Source organism: Mirounga angustirostris, unplaced genomic scaffold (assembly GCF_029215605.1).
Source record: "Mirounga angustirostris isolate CCGP_5_RB_7025 unplaced genomic scaffold, mMirAng1.0.hap1 SCAF_6, whole genome shotgun sequence".
In the NCBI taxonomy this organism is placed as follows: Eukaryota; Metazoa; Chordata; class Mammalia; order Carnivora; family Phocidae; genus Mirounga; species Mirounga angustirostris.
Window position 1 is genome coordinate 26322663 of NW_026991714.1, and position 17807 is coordinate 26340469.

At 57.2% G+C, this 17807-nt stretch overlaps 1 protein-coding gene across 1 annotated transcript; it reads right to left on the minus strand.

The window, feature by feature from the left end:
- Window positions 1–17: 17 nt before the first annotated feature.
- Window positions 18–17752, minus strand: SOX13 (SRY-box transcription factor 13). Its single transcript, XM_064593964.1, is given in 15 exon segments — window positions 18–1912; window positions 2596–2812; window positions 3708–3851; window positions 4164–4260; window positions 4420–4529; window positions 4908–5070; window positions 5281–5366; window positions 7768–7882; window positions 8240–8308; window positions 8735–8907; window positions 10238–10324; window positions 10620–10731; window positions 11824–11835; window positions 11838–12051; window positions 17432–17752. Coding segments are annotated over 15 exon segments (1884 nt in total). The 5' UTR covers window positions 17440–17752; the 3' UTR covers window positions 18–1635.
- Between the last annotated feature and the right edge of the window lie 55 nt (window positions 17753–17807).

The window sequence follows — 17807 nt, forward strand, 5'->3', positions numbered from 1 at the left end:
CCGAAGTAAGAACCAGATTCTGAAATGGTCTGTCTTTATTATGCCAACAGAAAACAAAAAAATTCCCCAAGTGTAAACAGGAGAAAGGTGCTGGTTAAGTTACTCATCATTATCTTATTATTAACAAAATAAAGCACTATCTATGTTTACAGTCATAAAAAAAAGAAACAGCCTGGAGAGAAGTTGGGCTTGAGGGAAGGGGGGGATGGAGAGGAAGGGGAGATGGGGGGGGTTAGGCACAGATGCCACATCTGCCCCTGTGGGTTTGGGGTTCCCTTCCCACCCTGACCCAAGGGCTGTTCAGGATCTTTGTGGAGTCAGGTGCCAGTGGGATTTTTCTTAGGGAAATAATTTGTCCATGTGAGCAGGAGCTGAGGCAAGTTCCCCAGTGTGAGTGGGGGAGGGGAAAGGAGCAGGCAGAGGGGCAGTCTTATCCTCACCAACCCAAGAATGGGGAGCCCCCCCCACTTCCACTCCCTACTCACCAGCTGCCATGAGGAGCCCTGGCTCTCCAGGGCTTCTGTCAACTGTCAGGAAGGGGGGCACCATCAGTCCTCCTGTCCCCAACTCCCGGCACTCAGGCTGGGACCAGGGGCTGGGGCACGAAGACCGAGCCCCTTGGAGGCTGAGCACATTCCCCTGTTGCTCTGAGCTAAAAATGGCTCTGTGGGAACGGCCCGGCAGGGGAGAGTCAGGGAGGGAGTGAAGGGACAGGCAGGGGAGGTCAGGGCGGCTGGTGGGCCCCGGGGCTGACCAGGGGCCTCACAGAAACCCAGACTGGCCAGCGGTATCAAAAGGGCAGAGGCGCAGACCCCAAGAAAGGGAGACCGAAGAACAGCCCTGCAGAGAAACGAGGACAGAAACACACACGAGGACACACAGAACCTGAGACACCCAGACTGACAAAGAGGTAGCAATTTGGGGACAGTGAAGCACGGAGAGGCCCCCAGAGAAGCAAGAGTGGTATCAAGAGACACCCACAGGAACTCAGCAACAGTGCCTGGCACGGAGCAGGTGCTCAATAAAGACCTTGCGTGATGAGTGAACAGATGGAAACACGCGTGTGCACGCACGCACACACACACACAAACACACGCGCACACATCTATACTCCGCAGCCAGAGGCACGACAGGCTGGGCAGAAGATCAAGACAGCGAGGGACAGCCAGACCTTTTTGCACAAAGTGATCCTGTGATAGAGGAGCGATGGGGGGGGGGGGGGGGACATGGGGGGGGGTGTTGGTCCTACAGGGGCTGGTCCAGCCAGGACAAGAATGGAAACAAAGCATGTGGCCCCAGGGCGACAGGTCTGGAGCTGCCATACCCCGGGGGTGAGGAGACCTGCAGGAGGGGAGGGTCATACAGTGTCTGCTGGCCATGGGCCCCATGGGCCAAGGCGCTCAGCCCCCGACCACTCTACAGGTCCTGCCCGGTGAGGCCAGCAGCTCCCTGGGCGTGGCCGCAGGGCTGGTGGGGGGGCATCTCCCCCCAGGAGGCTATCTACAAGTGCACAGCTGTGCCCCTCTCCCGGGCAGGCCCAAGTCCAAGTACCAACAGAGTCCAGGCTGGCTGGCTGCGCCCATGGGCTGGGGGCCGGGTCTTCCCCGGGAGGAGGCCGGGCCCACCCCGCTTGGATCAGTCTGTGAGCACCACCAGCTCCCCGTCGCTCTTCTCGTCGCCCTCCGAGTCCTCGTCCTCGCTGTACCGGTACAGCTCACCCTCTGCCACCGAGTGCCTGTCTTCCGTGGCCTCCCCCTCCTCCCTGAGGCTGCAAGTGTTGACGATGACAGGCATGTTGGGGTCCAGGCTCCGGGGCACGTAATGCTCCACCAGGGGCTGAGCCAGGGGCATGCCTGCCACCCGAGGGTACAGGACGTCGGGAGAGCTCATCTGCAGGTGGCCGGCCTGGGGACTGCAGGGCAGAGAAGAGGCACGTTGCAGAAGGACCCTCACTTTGCACCCCCATAAAGCTCCCCGCACCCACTTTGGGGTTGTGCCCTCCCACCCCACCACCACGCTTTCGGCTCTGACACACACACACACACACACACACACACACACACACACACACACTCCACCCCCCCACCCCCCAGCTGCCTTCTGATGGCCACATTCACGGTCAGCCACAGCCCAGCACACACATGCGGCCTCAGGGCCGGGAGCGTGTTCCACAGATACTCCCGGGGGAACGTGTGGGACTCAGCATTAGGAAGCGATAGACTTAAATGCCCCAGGGGGGTTCCCGTTTACATGAATCCACGAAAGTGCTTGCTTCTGACAAGTCAGGCACCCCCTATATGAGAAGCACCTTTGTTTTTAGTAGCCCTGAATTTTTTCACGGAGTTTGTAACTCACAGGCACGTTTTCCTCCAGGTACACGTGGCCAGCGCCCCCCAGTCAGGTACAACCCCTACCCTACACCCCTGCAGCCCCACGGGTGGGCCCCGGGAGACACACACGATGCCCACGCACACGTGCGCTCCAGGCCAGACAGCACCCCCGGAGACCCCGACGAAGGCCGACACACACCAGCATCAGCCTGCGCAGCGCAGGGACGCGTGCACGGTCCCCACCACCCAGGGAGGCGCAACTCACGGGGTCACGTAGCTCTGGCGGGCATCCTGGCGCCGGGTCCTCATCAGGGCTTTGTACTCGCCCACCCGGAGCCGCTTGCCCTCCACGATGCAGGTGCGCTTGGGCCGGGGCTTATACTTGTAATCGGGGTACTTTTCCAGGTGCTGCCGGCTCAGCCTCGCCTGCTCCTCGTAGTACGGCTGCTTCTCCTGGTTGGTCATGGACTTCCAGCGGGAGCCTGGCCCGGGCCCCGGGGTGGGCGGTCAGTGTGGGGTTTTGCCCACCATCCCCAGCCCCCCTGCAGGCCCCAAGACTTGGGTCCCCAGGTGAGTCCATGAGGTGATCTATGTGCCGACATTTAGCAAGGAGCTGGCCCAACACAGGTGCTCCTTGGAGGTCCCTTGAGCAAATGAATGAATGAAGCTGGCACGTGCTACCACGTCCCAGACTACCCAGCAACTTCTGGGAGGCCTCTGGTCTGCATGATTTGCATAAACAAAAGAACAGCCCCCCTGGCCTCCTGCTTAAGACAAAATACCTTGTCAACTGTCTCGGCTGACAAGAGACAAGAGCCTCCATCTTGAAGACAACGGCCAGCTTCTAGCCCCACCTGCCCTACATCCCTCCTTGACCTCCAGTCAGGACATAGAATTTTTTAAAAAAATCTTTCTACTGGGGCAGTGGCTGGCTCAGTCGGAAGAGCATCTGACTCTTATTTAGGAGTCTGAGCCCCATGTTGGGTGTAGAGATTAAATTAACACTTATTTAAAAATGATATCTAAAAAATATTAATTTTTATATATATGTAATATATATATATATATATAAAACCTTTCTAAGGATAGCCCGAGAACACCAGTCCTTCCTCTTTCTTGCCAGAGCCAGAGTTCCAAGGGTCTGGACCAACAGCAGAATAGGTTAGGGAGAGATCAGGGGCTAAAGAACGCACGCACGCACGCCTGAGTTCTTAGGTGCAGGTGCTAACCAAAGAGCCCTATGACGATACAAAACCCCAGGACCCAGCCTCCGCACATCCGGCCTGACCCCTGTACCCCAGACTCCTCTGAAGGTCATCCTGACAGCTGTCTCCTGGAGCCCTGAGAGCTCCCAGACACCCCACCACTGGCCCTTACCCAGGATCTTGCTGATGCTCGAGTTGTGCATGTCCGGGAAGGCTTGGAGGATCTTCCGTCGCTCATCCTTGGCCCACACCATGAAGGCATTCATGGGCCTCTTGATGTGGCTGCTGCTGCGGGACTCAGGAAAGTGGCGGGAGCCTGGGGGACAGGAGTGGAGTCAGCCAGGCGGGGCGGCTCCTCTGGGGTAAGGAAGGAGAGGCCTCCGCGGCTGGCAGTCATCTCCTACTTGATCACTAGGGGGCGATGGCGGGGCTCCCACAGCCGCCATTGGACACCAGCAGCAAGACCTCCGCAGAGGCCCAGCCGGGGACTGACAAGGGACAGACACACGAGGGGACTCGAGAGACAGACTATGGGAGAAAAGGCATCAGGGATAGAGACGACCTGACCCACCCTGGCCCCCGTGGGAAGCAGAGGCGGGCCCTGCTGCCCACCAGCCCGGGGTCCTACCGTCCATGTCGCAGCCCAGCATGGCTTCTTCCAGGGGGTGCACACAACTCTCCTCCAGCCGCTCCTTGGCCGGGGACGTGTCCAGACTGATGAGGTCCTGGGGTTGACAGAGGAAATCTACATCGGCCTCTCTGCATCACCCCACTGCCCTCCCTCCACCCCTCCCTCTGATGGCTTCAGACTTGAGTCTTCCACCCCAGCCACCGTCTGTTGGCGGTTCCCTGCGCCCCGGTGCAGGGGAGTGGGGGGCCCATACCTTGCGGAAAGGAGCGTTGGGGGAGCTCTCTAACGCCCCACTGTGGCCATGCAGCAGCTGTCGAGCATCCTGAATGGCTTTGGTGACAGCATCCCCTTCACCAAGGAAGCCTATGGGAGAAGCGGGGAGGCTGAGGGTTCGTAGAGAGGTAACCCTGTTCATGGGGGGTTGGCATCCCCTCGCCCCTCTGCACTGCACATCCCCAAGGGGGCGCTGTTTACACTGGCTGTTTCCCCGTGTGCCAACGGACTAGAATGCAGACTGGCACTCCCTGAAATTGTGCGACTCCGTGGCCTGGATCCCTGACGTGGGGGTGCCCAGTCAGATCTGGGGGCGGGCAGGAGGTAAGGGAGCTTCTGAGGCACTGAGTGTGGAAACAAAGAGGCCAAAGACAGCAGGTCTAACCCTTGTTTTCCAGAAACCTGTAACCCCACAGAAGGGAAGGACATGCCCAAGGTCATAAGACGCCCTCCTGGCAGGAAGCTTACCCAGTGGCAGGCTGGGCGGGCTGGCCTGCAGGTCCCGCGTGGGGGCCCCATGGCTGGGGGGGCGGGGCCCACAGTTGTTCATCTTCAGGCTGGGGGAACTGGAGGCATTGGGCAGCTCGGGGGCCTTGGGCTTGGCCGTGAGGTTCAGAGGCTGGGAGGGCTCCTGAGGGAGACCCAGAGATCAGAGGCTGAGAGAGACACCGAAGGAGACCCCCCCCCACGGACGGACAGAGGGGACACGTGGTAACAGCGAGAAAGACAGGCGTACCGGGAACAGACAAGGAGACGCAGGAACAGGTGAACAAGGACGGAGGGCCCCACCACCCGCTAGGCAGGCAGCCCCAGCCATCCCAGGCGAGGGGTGGAGCAGTACCTGCAGGGGGTGGTGGGCAGCCACGGCCCCGGGCCTCTTCACCACGGGGGCAGGGGGACTGTGCAGCAGCGGTAAGGGGTACTCCACTACGGAAAAGGCGGCAAGGAGAAAAGTCCTGGATGAGCACAGAACAGCAGACGGCCTGCTTGACGAGGTCCCAGCAGCACCAAGGGGACAGAAGCTCGAAGCTGGCCCAGTCGGCTTTCAGCCACGGCTTTCCCCAGCCCCAGAGTGCCAAGGCTTCCCATGCCCTCATCCCCCACTGCCCCGCCCGCTGGTCCGCATCTTCACCTTTGTCCTGCCCTTTCCAACCCCCGGAGCCTCGGGGTCCAACACAATGGTGACCCGAGGCCAGGTACACCTCTGCTCACTCTACGGATACTCGTGGTCCGTACCTACTACGTGCAGGTCTGAAAGCCGCTCCCCGCGTGTTAGCCTGTCTCCTGCGGTAGCTCACAGTAATCCCTAGTGAGTGGCATACAACAGGGGCTCGGTACATCACCCCGTTTTGCAGAGAAGCGGAGACTAAGCAGATGAAAAATGGGTTGCCCACATAGCTCAGAAATGGGAACAAGGACCTGTGAACCCAGGTCCTCGAGACTCCATAGCCCATGCTTTCCCCTTTACGTGGCACCCACCTTCTCCATTCTCCATCCTACCGGGCCCACCTCACTCGCCCTCAACCCAGCCCAGCATCACGGAGCTGGCCGTTCAGGTGGAGAGCTAAGCTGCGGACACAAATCACTAACCACATGGCCGGTAGGGATACAGGCTGCATGGGTGGCATGCCAGAGAACCTGGTTCCAGCTGGGGTGCCCGCAGCAGGCTTCCTGGGGAGAGCGGCAAGAGGTGGGCTAGTGGCTATGGGTGGGCAGGCGGAGGGCGAGCACTGAGGTGAGAGCCAAGGCGTGGGAAAGGAAACTGGCCGGGACAGGCAACCTTGGGAGTTTGTGGACTCCATGCTGTAGGTGACAGGGCACCATCTAGGGCTTGTGAGCTAAGGAGAGGCGTGATGCACTCAGCTTGGGGAAGGGCCCTCTGGAAGCCTCCAGGCCCCCTGGTTACTAGGATTCTGGAGCCAACAAAGCGGGTGGCAGCCTGGCCAGTTGAGGTCTTCCACAGCTTGTTTCCTGCCTCTCTTGTCCAGAAGGCACGGGCGCAGATGCACCCCAACGCCCCCACCAGGCCCTGCCCTCCTCACTCCAGCAGCTCTATTCACCCAGAGCTGCAGTGGGTTTGTGCTGCTGGCCTGCTCCCCCTTCCTAAACTCCCTACCTCCCCAGGTGGAAAATTCCTGGAAGGCAGGGCCTAACTTTTTCAGTCCTTTGTGTCCCCCCACCCAGAGTGCCTGGTGTAGAATGAGGCAGGAGCAGAGTCCGTGACCCACGAACTGTGCCCGTAGCCCACAGGCCTTGGTGGCAGGCCCACAGGAACTCACCTGCCTGCTCTCGCACACGGAACAGGGACGGTGGACCAGAGGGGCTCGACCTAAAAGCTGTCCCCACTCCTGGGGCAGCTATGGGCAACATCCCTGCCCTGTCCCATGACCCTTCACCAGGAATCCATGATCACGGCCTACATATTCCATCTGTGCCTCTGTCCCACCACCTCTGCCCAAGCGCAGGCTGTCATGCTGTCCCCAGAAGCCCCTCAGCAGCCCCCCACTGGTCCCCGCTCCAGCTGGTACCCCGTCCCTCTCTGTTCCCCATCACCCAGTCGGTGTGACAACACACCCTCCGTTCAATCGTTCAAGCATGATTGCATTCTACAAAATAAATTCCCTCACCGGCCTGTCCCACGACCACCCAGTCATGCGCTCCCCTCAACTCCAACCCCCTGCAGCTTCTGGCAGCAGGCTCCAGGCCCTCTGCCTCAGACTGCCTTCCACCCTCAGCTCCCAGCTTCACCCCCCCAGTCTACCTCCTGGGCACCAACTAATTTCTGACCTCCTTAGAAAGCCTTCCCAGATTCCCCAGTTACTGGCATCCTTTCTCCCTGCTGAGACCATAAATTCCTGGAGCTCAATGTCCATTTTTATCATCACCCTTCCCCCACCCCGTGGCCACCTGACAACACAGCGTCTGACAGGTGGTTGGTGCTCAGTCTGTGTTCGCTGAATTTCGGGGGCGGGGCAGAAGGGGCACGGTTGGGGTAGAGACAAGAGTGAGAGTCTGGGAAATGTAGACACCTCAGTGAATGTCCAAGATGTTACTATTCTGGTCCAGTAAAGGGACCAGAGCTGGGGACACTGCATCTAAATCGGCCACATCCGCTTACATCTGCCAAGTACTTCATGGTGTTCAAGTGCTATTGCTGTTCATTCTCCCAGTGAAGTTCAGAAAGAAGGGATTCTTCTTCCACTGGACAGATCCAAAAGCGAGGCCCAGGAAGGCCACATAGTAAAGGAATGCATGAGCACGGTCCGGGGCTCCTTCAGGGACCTTAGGACAGCCTCTGCTAATGGCTGCACCCCCCCCCCCCACTCACCTGGTTTGCAGGGGATGGGCTGAATGGGCAAGGCCAGCTGGGAATCGGGGGTGACAGGTAGAGGCTGGTGGCTCGGGGGAAAGGCCGGGATCATGACATAAGGCATGTTGACCTGCTGAGAGCAAAGAAACCCTGTGTGAGTCCCTGGGGGCCCACACAGCTCAGCCCAGGACACGGCATGGGGACCCAGACACGGGAGGCACGCAGACCAGTACAGGACCAGTCTTCGAAAGGCTCCACCAGACCCCACATCACCTCCCGCTACCTGCCCTCAGCTCAGCCCCAGTTGGGGACGAAGGTACTCTGGCCCCTCCCTGAAAACAGAGGAAGACGACGGGGGCACGGGGGCACGGGGCCAGAGTGGAAATGAGCCCCCTCCTCGGGGCCATGCCCGAGTGATTCTGCTTACTCTGCACCCCGTCCCTCCATCCCTGGCGTCACCTGCTGCGCCTCTGGCCACCCCGCTCTTTACCTGGATCTGCTGCTGGAGGAGGTTGATCTTATGTTGCTGCTGAATCAGCTGCTGCTGCTGTTTGGCGATCTGGCAGCAGGGAAGAGCAGGGGAGAGGGAAGGTCACGGACATTAGCCCCAGCCCGGGGCCTGCCGCGCCGTGCCCTCCGTGCCCTGAGCGGGGCAAGCACCAGGACAGTCCACCTTCAGAGTGCGTTCTCCCTTTGCAGGGAGCTCACTCTCCTCTGAGGCCGCCACGGGAGGTGAGGCGGGAGGTGAGGCGGGAGGTGAGCGGGAGGCGAGGCGGGTGCTCCCTCGCAGAGCCCCGCAGGCCCCTTTCACCCCCTGGCTCCCCCCAGGGCCGAGTCACAGCCAGCCTGGGGCCCCTGCCCATGGCCCCTCCCCTCCCGGGCCTGCCCCCCCCCCCGCCTCGCTCGGCCTGCACTACCAGGTCTGCCCCCACAGTGCTCCCCTCCAGGCCCCGATGGACCCCCTCTCCCCTAGCAAGGGACCTACCTGCTCCTGCTGCTGCCGGGCCAGCTCCATCTGCTGCTGTTGCTTCTCGAACAGCATGGCAGCCATGTTCTTCTGCTCCGAGTGCGCCGTCAGGAGCTGGTCCCGCAGTGTGGACAGTTGGTGGATCATGACCAGGAGCTGGAGCTCCTTCTCTGCCAGGCTCTCCTGGGTTCCTGCTCCACGATGAAACGGCCACCGGTGAGAATTGTTGTTTTTCTGTCCATCTGTCCACCCACGCATCCACCCACCCATCTGACGTTCATTGGGCAACTGCTACCTCCCAGGCCCCCGTGAGGGGCCGAGTGACAGAGGATGGAGACACGATCCTTGCCCCAGAGGGGGCTTGCTTGCCTTCTGATGACCACCTGCCCTAGAAGGTCCCCACCCGCTGCTTCCAGCCCCTGGAAATGCAGACAGTGGGACACATCTCAGTCCCACATCACTTCTCAGAGGTCCTCAAGTGCCCCGAGCTGCAGGGTCAGCGTGGATGACTGTCCCACAGGAGGCTGTCCCGGGGCTGTGGGACAAGTAACCGACTTCTCTGCACTTCGTCTTTTTTAGTCTATCAATGAGCACAAGAACGGTCCCTTCACAGGGGTGCCGTGAGGCTAAGATAATGAAGGTAAGGCTTAGTCCAGAATCCGGCACACGGCCCTCACCCAAAAGGACCACTGCTTCCTGCCCTCCCGCTGAGCTCATGACAGAGCTGGGCCAGGCTGCAGGCCACTCGCCTCAGAATCACTCAGGGAGCCTTCGACAAATACACAGGCCCAGTGCCCAGCCCCTGGGGTTCACATTCAGCAGGTGGAATGGAGCCTGGGCATTGGCACGATCTTAAAGCTCCCCCTGGGGGTGTGACTGACCACACTGGGAAAACAGCGACACTCACGAACCAAGCAGCAGCCCTTGAATTCAGTTAGTGAGGTCCCGGTGGCCTAGAATTAATTTTCAGCAGTGAAAGGGCACGTCCAGCTTGTTTGATATAGTTAGATACAGTTAGATCTGGGAAGTGGCAGTGACCTGCCTGAGGTCACAAGGGTCCCTGTACGAGTCCAAATTCAGGGGCGCCTGGGTGGCTCAGTCGGTTAGGTGGCTGCCTTTGGCTCAGGTCATGATCCTGAGGTCCTGGGATTGAGCCCTACATTGGGCTCTCTGCTCAGCAGAGAGCCTGCTTCTCCCTCTCCCTCTGTCTGCCACTCTGCCTACTTGTGCTCTGTCAAATAAATAAATAAAATCTTATTAAAAAAAAAAGAGTCCAAATCCATACTCATGGAACGGGATTCCCACCAGGCCTCTCCTGCCAAGAGGCCAGACTGAACACTCAGTCCCCAGGGGAGGGATGGTGCTGACCGCCAGGGCCAGGTAGGAGCCAGGAGGGCATAGGCCAGGTAGGAGGGGACTAAGAGCCCCCCAAACTGCCGTATAGGCCCAGACCGCATGGCCCAGCTAGGAGAAGGGAAAGGGTTCAGACATCCTCCCCTGCCTACCCACATGGGCCTTCACCTTTGACATCTTTGGTTTCCACAGAGCTCCTTCCCAGAAACCTCTCCTTCCAGTCACTGGACAGCAGCTTCTCGATGGCCGGCACGACTAGAAGATACCAAAGGGATGAAGAGCAGAAGTCCTAGCACCTCCCACCCCACGCCCACCTCCAACCTGGGCAGACATCTTACCCTGCTTTTTTATTTTTTCCCCCCAAGATTTTATTTGAGAGCAAGAGCGAGAGAGCAAGCATGAGTGGGGGGAGGGGCAGAGGGAGCAGCAGACTCCCCGCTGAGCAGGGAGCCTGATACGGAGCTCGATCCCAGGACCCTGGGATCATGACCCGAGCTGAAGGCAGACGCTTAACGACTGAGCCACCCAGGCACCCCTAGACTAATCTTACCTTCTTTTAAATGTTGGTTGAAGTCTAGCTTCTCCTGGCTTCCAGAGGCGGCCTCAGAAGCTCCTGGTCTCTTGGGTTCCGGGGACCCATTGCTCTCAGGGGAGCTGCAGTCCTACAATATACACTGAATGTCACTGTCACCCTCAAGAGAAGGGGGCAGATTGCAGGGGGAATCGAGTAGCCCGGGGACGCACACCCAGCCCCCTGGGTAGGGGGGCCCCCCCCCACCTTCCCAACCTTTGGCTTAGCCAGATATAGCGAAGGCACAGAAGGTTTGCAGACCAGAGACCTGGATCTCAGTCCCGGCTCAGTGACTCACGAGGCGCTTGATCCCACATGAGACTCTGAACTTCTCTGAACCTGACTTACTTCCCTCTTCTGAAAATGGAAATACTAATACCTCCCCTGTCAGGACTGTTGCTGGGATCAAGGACGTGAACGCACGTGAATGAGGTTCGCTGCTGCAGTCGAGGCCAGCGAGCTATTAATCACCACTTCCTTGCACACAGCCTTATCTGCAGCTGGGTAGGTGACTCCTGGGACCCCCCCACCCCTCCTTAGGACACCACCCCCGCCAATTCTCCTCACCAGAGTCCTCTCCATTCTTTAAGGCCTAATTCGGGGCGCTACTCCTCCAGGAAGTCTCCCTCATCACTACCCCGACCCCCTAACCCCTCCCACGGACCCCTCCAGGCTGGATCCTTCCTCAGGGCCCTAAAATTCTCATTTTCATTCTTTTGGTTTTAGTTACATATTATCCTTTCTGCAGCTCTTGCATGGAATCGGGATTTTTAAGAACTGCAAGAATCCTTCTTGCTCATGTTCAGATCGCCTTCATCTTAAGGATGAGGAATTGTATTGTCTTTAACAGTGGTTGATCTCAGGCTTGGGTAATAAGGCTGATTTTCTCAAATCATATGGTAGATAAACTCTGAGCAGATGTATCCTGTCTCTCCAACTAGTCCTCAGAGGTAAGGACTGGTCACACACGGGGGAGCAAGCACAGGAGCGAGGCCACGTACCACTCAGACAGGTGGCCTGACTGAACTTGGCAGCCCCTCCCCACCCGCCGAAGTCTTGCCCCAGAGACAGACGGTGCTTCTCCTGTCTGCCCAGCTTGGTAAGTGGGTGCCCGCCCAGCCTCAAGGAGAGGCCGGGTATGGCACGTCGGTGTGGGCTACGGAGGCAAAGCGGGGACACTGACCCAGGAGCCCCGGGGAAAGTGCCGGGCACCTGGGCTGGAGCTTGGGAGTCAGCACTGTCCTGGGGAGCCCGGGCTGGGTCTCCGGGCTGGGGTTCAGCTGCGGTGGCCGAGCCCTGGAGGGCCTCATGGCAGGGCTCCTTCTTCCCTTCGGACTTGATGGTGCAGTTCACCATGGTGCCCACGCCATCCGGGGCCAGCTGGGCAGAGCCAGGGCTCCTCATGGACATCCTGAGGGAGAAGGAGCAGAGGGAAACTGATGGTGGATACGGCAACTCCACCCTCACCAAATGCAAACTTCCATTTGGAACCCACAGTGAAAAAAATCAAAAAATATTCTTCAGTCCTGTGCTTTTTTTTTTTTTCTTAAATGGTAAGGTCTACAGCCAACTGGGCCCAGCCTTCAGCAGGCCCTGCCTACTGCCATGTTGGAGCTGGTTGGCTGAATGGTCCACCAAAGGAGGGCAGAGATTTTCAACTGGCAGTTTCTGAGCCCAGCAAAGTCAAAATCATATATATGTGTGTCTATTTGTGTGTGTGTGTGTGTGTGTTTGTAATTAGCTAACAAAATTTAAAAATCACGAGACCTCACATAATCTGGATTTGAACTTCTCTAGTAGTTGGTCTGGGGTAACAACTGGCTGGAATTAAGTAGCAGGTGCTCCTTATGGACAGGCCAGTTTTCCTTAGTCCCTACCATTCCCTACTGACCCCCAAAAGGGGAACCAAGTGTCATCTACCCTATATATATATATATATATATTTATCCTTTTTTTCCTCTTAGAGAAAAGATAAAAGTGAACTATTTTTTATATTCATGTATCTACCAAAAGTAGGAAACTAACAGGCTGAGATGTAGGGCTTGAAGAAAGATGTTTTCCTTCAGCTAGCTAGAGTCCCTCATTTAGAGTCTCTCTCATTGGCCCCTGTAGGCATTTGCAATCCCTGCTGTAAGCAGCCTTTGCACCCACTGCTCCCATCACGGCATCCCCCAGCATCCCCCCCTCCGTGTCATTGTCACCACTGCCTGGGACACCAGGAGTAGCTGAGCGAGCTGAGGATCCTGGGGGGTGAGTGCTGGTGGTCAAGCCAGTCTCACAGCCAAAGCAGCAGTGGCCCCCAGCTCACCTGCTCCCTATCCAAAATCACTGGGACAAGACCAGCGGGGACACCCAGCAGCAAGTTCTAGGTATCCGTAGGTCCTACACCCACTACGTGACCTTAGGTAAGTTACTGAACCTCTCCACACCTGTCTCCTCATCTGTAAAATGGGCAGTTCTGAGGACTAGGAATTGCTAAAATTTACCTGTTTAGAATGTTTCGCGGCACTAGTAAACACCCCTTATTAAAACACCGTAGAAATGCAGTCCCTACAAGGGACCCACAGTCCAAACATAGCCTGGGGGCTTGCGTGGGAGTTAGTCAAGGGTCACTTGCAAATCAGAAACTCCGTGGGTAGAGCAGGAATCTATTTTAACAAACCCTTCAGGTGATTCTGATACCCACCAGTTTGAGAAGCACTGTTAAATAAAAATTTAAACATTTTTGCATGGGCATCACATTTTGGGGGGGGAGTGTAAGGCAAAAATCAGATACAGCAAAACAGCCCTTAAAACTGAATTGTGGGTGTAGCATATTGTATATCATGTCAACTCCCTACAACAAAATGTTTCTTGTAACATAGGAGTGAGGCCCTGTGCTGGAAACAGGAGTCCCTGTGCACTATTTTACATTAAACAACTGAACGGACATTATAGTTGAATAAGGTGTATTTGATATGACCCCATCTAAACCAGAACAGACCTCTCCCGCCACTTTCAAAGGGCGGGGTGCCCTGGGGACCGACGTGGGAGCCGGGACAGGCCCTGCAGGGTGAGGAGAGTGGGGCAGACCGGACCCGAAGAACGCTGGCCCGGGAGAAGAGGCTCCGGGGTCCGGCCCCGGGGTCCCCTCTCACCACGCAGGGGCCTGGCCAGCGTCCAGGAAGCCGGCGGCTCGGCCCATCCGGGCACAGGGAGGGGCGCCCAGCCAGGCCCCGGGCAGGGGTGGGGGGTGGGGGGCGTAGGGGCGGGGCGGGCGGGGAGGGGGGTATTATCCCGAAGCTGAGGGCAGCAATTACATAACAAACAAACCCCGGGCTCAAGCTGTGAATTAATCAAACCGCTGAAAATAAAACCTTCCTCTCAGGAACTTCAGACAAAAGAAATGAAAACAACCAGGCTGGCTGGAAAATAAAAGGCAGCGGGGCTGAAAGGGGGACAAAAGGAAACCAGACAATAGGGTGTTGGACAAAGGCAATAAAGCCAGAGGAAGTGTGACAGGCGAACAATGCGGGCCTGTGCGCTTGTGATCCCGGGCCGCTCCGCGCCACCTCGTCCCACACCCACCGCTCCGCCGGGCGTGGGCAGGCCACCAGGGCACCTCCTCACTCCCCACTCGGGTCCTAAGGGGTTTTCGCCTCCATCCTGTCCTCAACTTCAGGGCCTTCCAGCTCCTACCTCAAAGCCTTTCTCCCATTGCAGCCCAAGACCCCGGCCGCGCAGTAGGGCGCACGGGAGCGGTCCGCGGACCCGAGGCCCCGGTGGTCCGGGCCGCTGCGTCCCCAGGGCAACAGGCTGAGCCACCATCCACCTCCCCCCCCGCCGCCCCGGGCTGAAGGGGAAGGCAGAGGAGGTGATTAACAGCCCTAATTGATTCTAGGACTGCACTGCCCACCACCATGGCCACGCACCATCTGCGGTCACGGAGCCGGTCATCGGCCAGTTCCCGGAAGTGTCAACTGCACCCCAGTTTCCAAGGCTTGGGATGAAAACCAGAATGCAACCTAGCTCATTAATAAATGGTTATTGATTAGATGTTGAAATTACAATGTTTTGGATACATGGAGTTAAATAAAATACTGTTTTCACTTGTTTCTTTTTACACTTCTTCATGTGGTTACTGGAGAATTTAAAATTACGCATGAGGCTCACGTTGTATTTCTGTTGGAAAGGGCTGCATTAGGACATCTCCCTTTGAGCTCTGATGGCCTTTTTACCCACACTTAACCCCCAAGAGTACCTCCAGCTGGGCACTGGGGATTATCTTTATACTGGGGAGCTTGCTTCCTGGGGCTCCCAATGGCACAGCCCCCGCCCCGCCCCCAACAAAGAAAAGGACTCCTAGTGACCAGCCAAGCTGGCTTGGAGGTGTCCGTCTGTTCACCAGGGCATGGTGCCCACCAAATAACCCGACCAGATCCTGCTGCCCAGACAAGGCCCCTTCCATTTCCACAGGCGTCTGCCTCAACTTCGGGCACTGGGCCCTGGCTCTCGGTTGGTCTCTCGGGACCCATTTGTTGATGGAGAAGCAACAGCCTAGACCTGAGGGGCTCCTCCCAGGGTCTCACGTTTCAGGGCGGGGGGGCGGGGAGAGGGTCCTTGGGCAGCTCCTTCCCTCCCTCCCGAGTTCCTAGAGCACAGGCCTGCTCAAAGAGCAGCCCCTTTCCCTGCCCACAGAGATGGGAGTCCCTCGGAGAGGGTCAGCGCCAAGCTCTGGACCCTAACCATGCTGCTCTCTTTTCTCTGAGTGGACAGCAAAAGCTGCAGGTGATAAACTAAATGAGGAGAGAACGGAGAACCAGGTGGCAGGTATGAAGTTGATATGCAGTCCCCGCTCTGCCACTCTGCAGCTCATGTCCCTGCACGGGTGACTTCACCTCTGCAGGCTCTGCTGGGAGGACAAGGGTATTTGGGGGACGATGGTGGGTGGTCCAATTTTGGGTTCCCCAACCTCGGTTCAAATTCCTGCTCTGCCACCAGCTGATGTGTGTCACCTTAAGCACGTTAATTAACTCTGAGCTTCCTCGGTCTCATTTGTATAATGGGTATAAGAATCCCTATCTCACCAGTGCCCGTGAAGATTAATTAACAGAGGGTATCCATTAAGTTGTCATATAGCCCAGGATGCTCCTAGAGTCAGGTGGTTGAGAGAAAAAGTTATCAGGGGTGAGACAGACCTGGGCACATCTAAAAGCCAACTCTGTCCAATCAATTGCTGTGCTATCTGGAGCAAGTGACTTAACCTCTCTGAACTCATTTCCTCCTCAGTAAAATAAGAAAACCCAATATGAAGGGATGAGTCTTCCACTAACACTCCAGACTTTATAATATGTGCCTGTTTTGCATTCTTAGGACACCATAAACTTGGCCTTTGGGGTACTTATCACAGTTGGTAAAGATACCTTTACATGCTTCATTAATTTCTGACTGGCCCAGTAGCGTGAGAACCCACCCACACCCCACACCCCAGGGCACTGTGGAAACATACCCGTTTTTGCTCATCAATGTAGCCCCTGAGTCTAGCACAGAGCCTGGAGCACAGCAGGTGCTCAATAAATAGTCATACAATCCGAGTATAATACAGTTCGGCAAAATAGCACAAGGCAGATCCGGGCACATAATAAAGCAACAGCTATTACAAATCTTCCTCGACTTATGATGGGGTTATGTCCCAAAAAACCCATCGTGAGTTGAAAATATCGTTAAGCCGAAAATGCATGTACTCCACCTAACCCACCCAACGGCACGGGCTTAGTCTAGCCCACCTTGAACGCGAACACTTACACTAGCCTACAGTGGGCAAGGTCATCTAAACCAAGCCTATTGTATAAAAGTGTTCAGTATCTCATGTCATTTACCGAACACTGTCCTGAATGTGGAAGACAGGCACAGTCATTGTGTGTCTCGTGGCTGCCTGGGAACCACCGCCGCCCACCATCACGAGGGAGCACCGTGCGGCGTAACCGCCAGCCCGGGGAAAAGATAAAAATTCCGAGTATGGTTTCTACTGAATGCCTATGGCTTCCTGACCATCATAGAGTCAAAAAACCGTAAGTTGAACCGTCATCGGTCAGACCGTCTGCGTTATTAAGCAACGAGAAGCTGCTCTCTGCGGCACACGGCCCACCCCCACCCGAACTCAGCCGCCTCTTCCTTCCATCTAAGCTCTTCCTAGGAGCGACTTAAACCCCCCAGCACCAAAGCCGGTCCATTTCCCTTTGCCTTTACCTTGGGACAGGTAAGAAACACTTCCCACACCTTTTGGAGCTTATTGGAGTCTTCCCTAAAGTCTCTTCTTTTCCGAGACTAAAAAACCCCTCCCATTCCTTTACCCTTTCCTCAAAAAAGCACGCTCCATGCTTCCCTTACCCACGTGGTTTTTCAGGAGGTCTGAGGTCAGCAACCACACCTAACCCCTCTCTCCAGAGGCCTAGAAGCCCAAGGACCCCAGGCGCACAGGAGCTCTGAGTTACTGGGCTCCCCCAGCTCCCCCCCAGGTCCAGGTCAGAGGCCACAAGCCCACAGGACACTGGGGTCAGCCGCCCAGCCAGGTGGAAGTGCTCCTGGGAACCCAGTCTTCTTCCTCTTGCCCAGCCTTACTCGTATTTTATAAATGGAGAAACTGAGGCTCAGGGAGGACCAGTTTCAACAGTCCTGCTTCGGAGCTAGAGGCATGGGGACACGAAACCAGCTGGGCTACGAATCAGCACCCCTGCTCTGCCCACCCTTCCCTTCTAGGGCGCCCACTCCCCAGGCCCCCTGCCGCCTTCCCTCTTGGCCTTATCTCTCACCTGAGCATCCGTAAGAGGCGAAGGCCTCATAGGGGGAGACGGTTCAAGCCATCCTCACCCCTGATGGGGCAGAGCCTTGAGTCTGTGAGCTGGTGGCAGAGAGGCCCTGGGCTCCCCAAACCCTGTGCCCAGCGCAAGGCACAGAGAGGCACCCGTGCTCCCGAGGACCAGCGGCTCAGAACACGGCTCTTCCAGGGCAAAGCTGACTGCAGGTGCCGGTCCTCTCCCTTTTCTCCTCCCTGCAGCCAACCCTCTCCTGGGCCTTCCGACCCCCACCCACAGGAGCACGGTGCACAGGCCCCCTTCTACCCAAAACAAATCACCAGCCGCTTCCTCTCCCAATCAGCCAACGACCTGGCCCAGCTGGACTGGAATC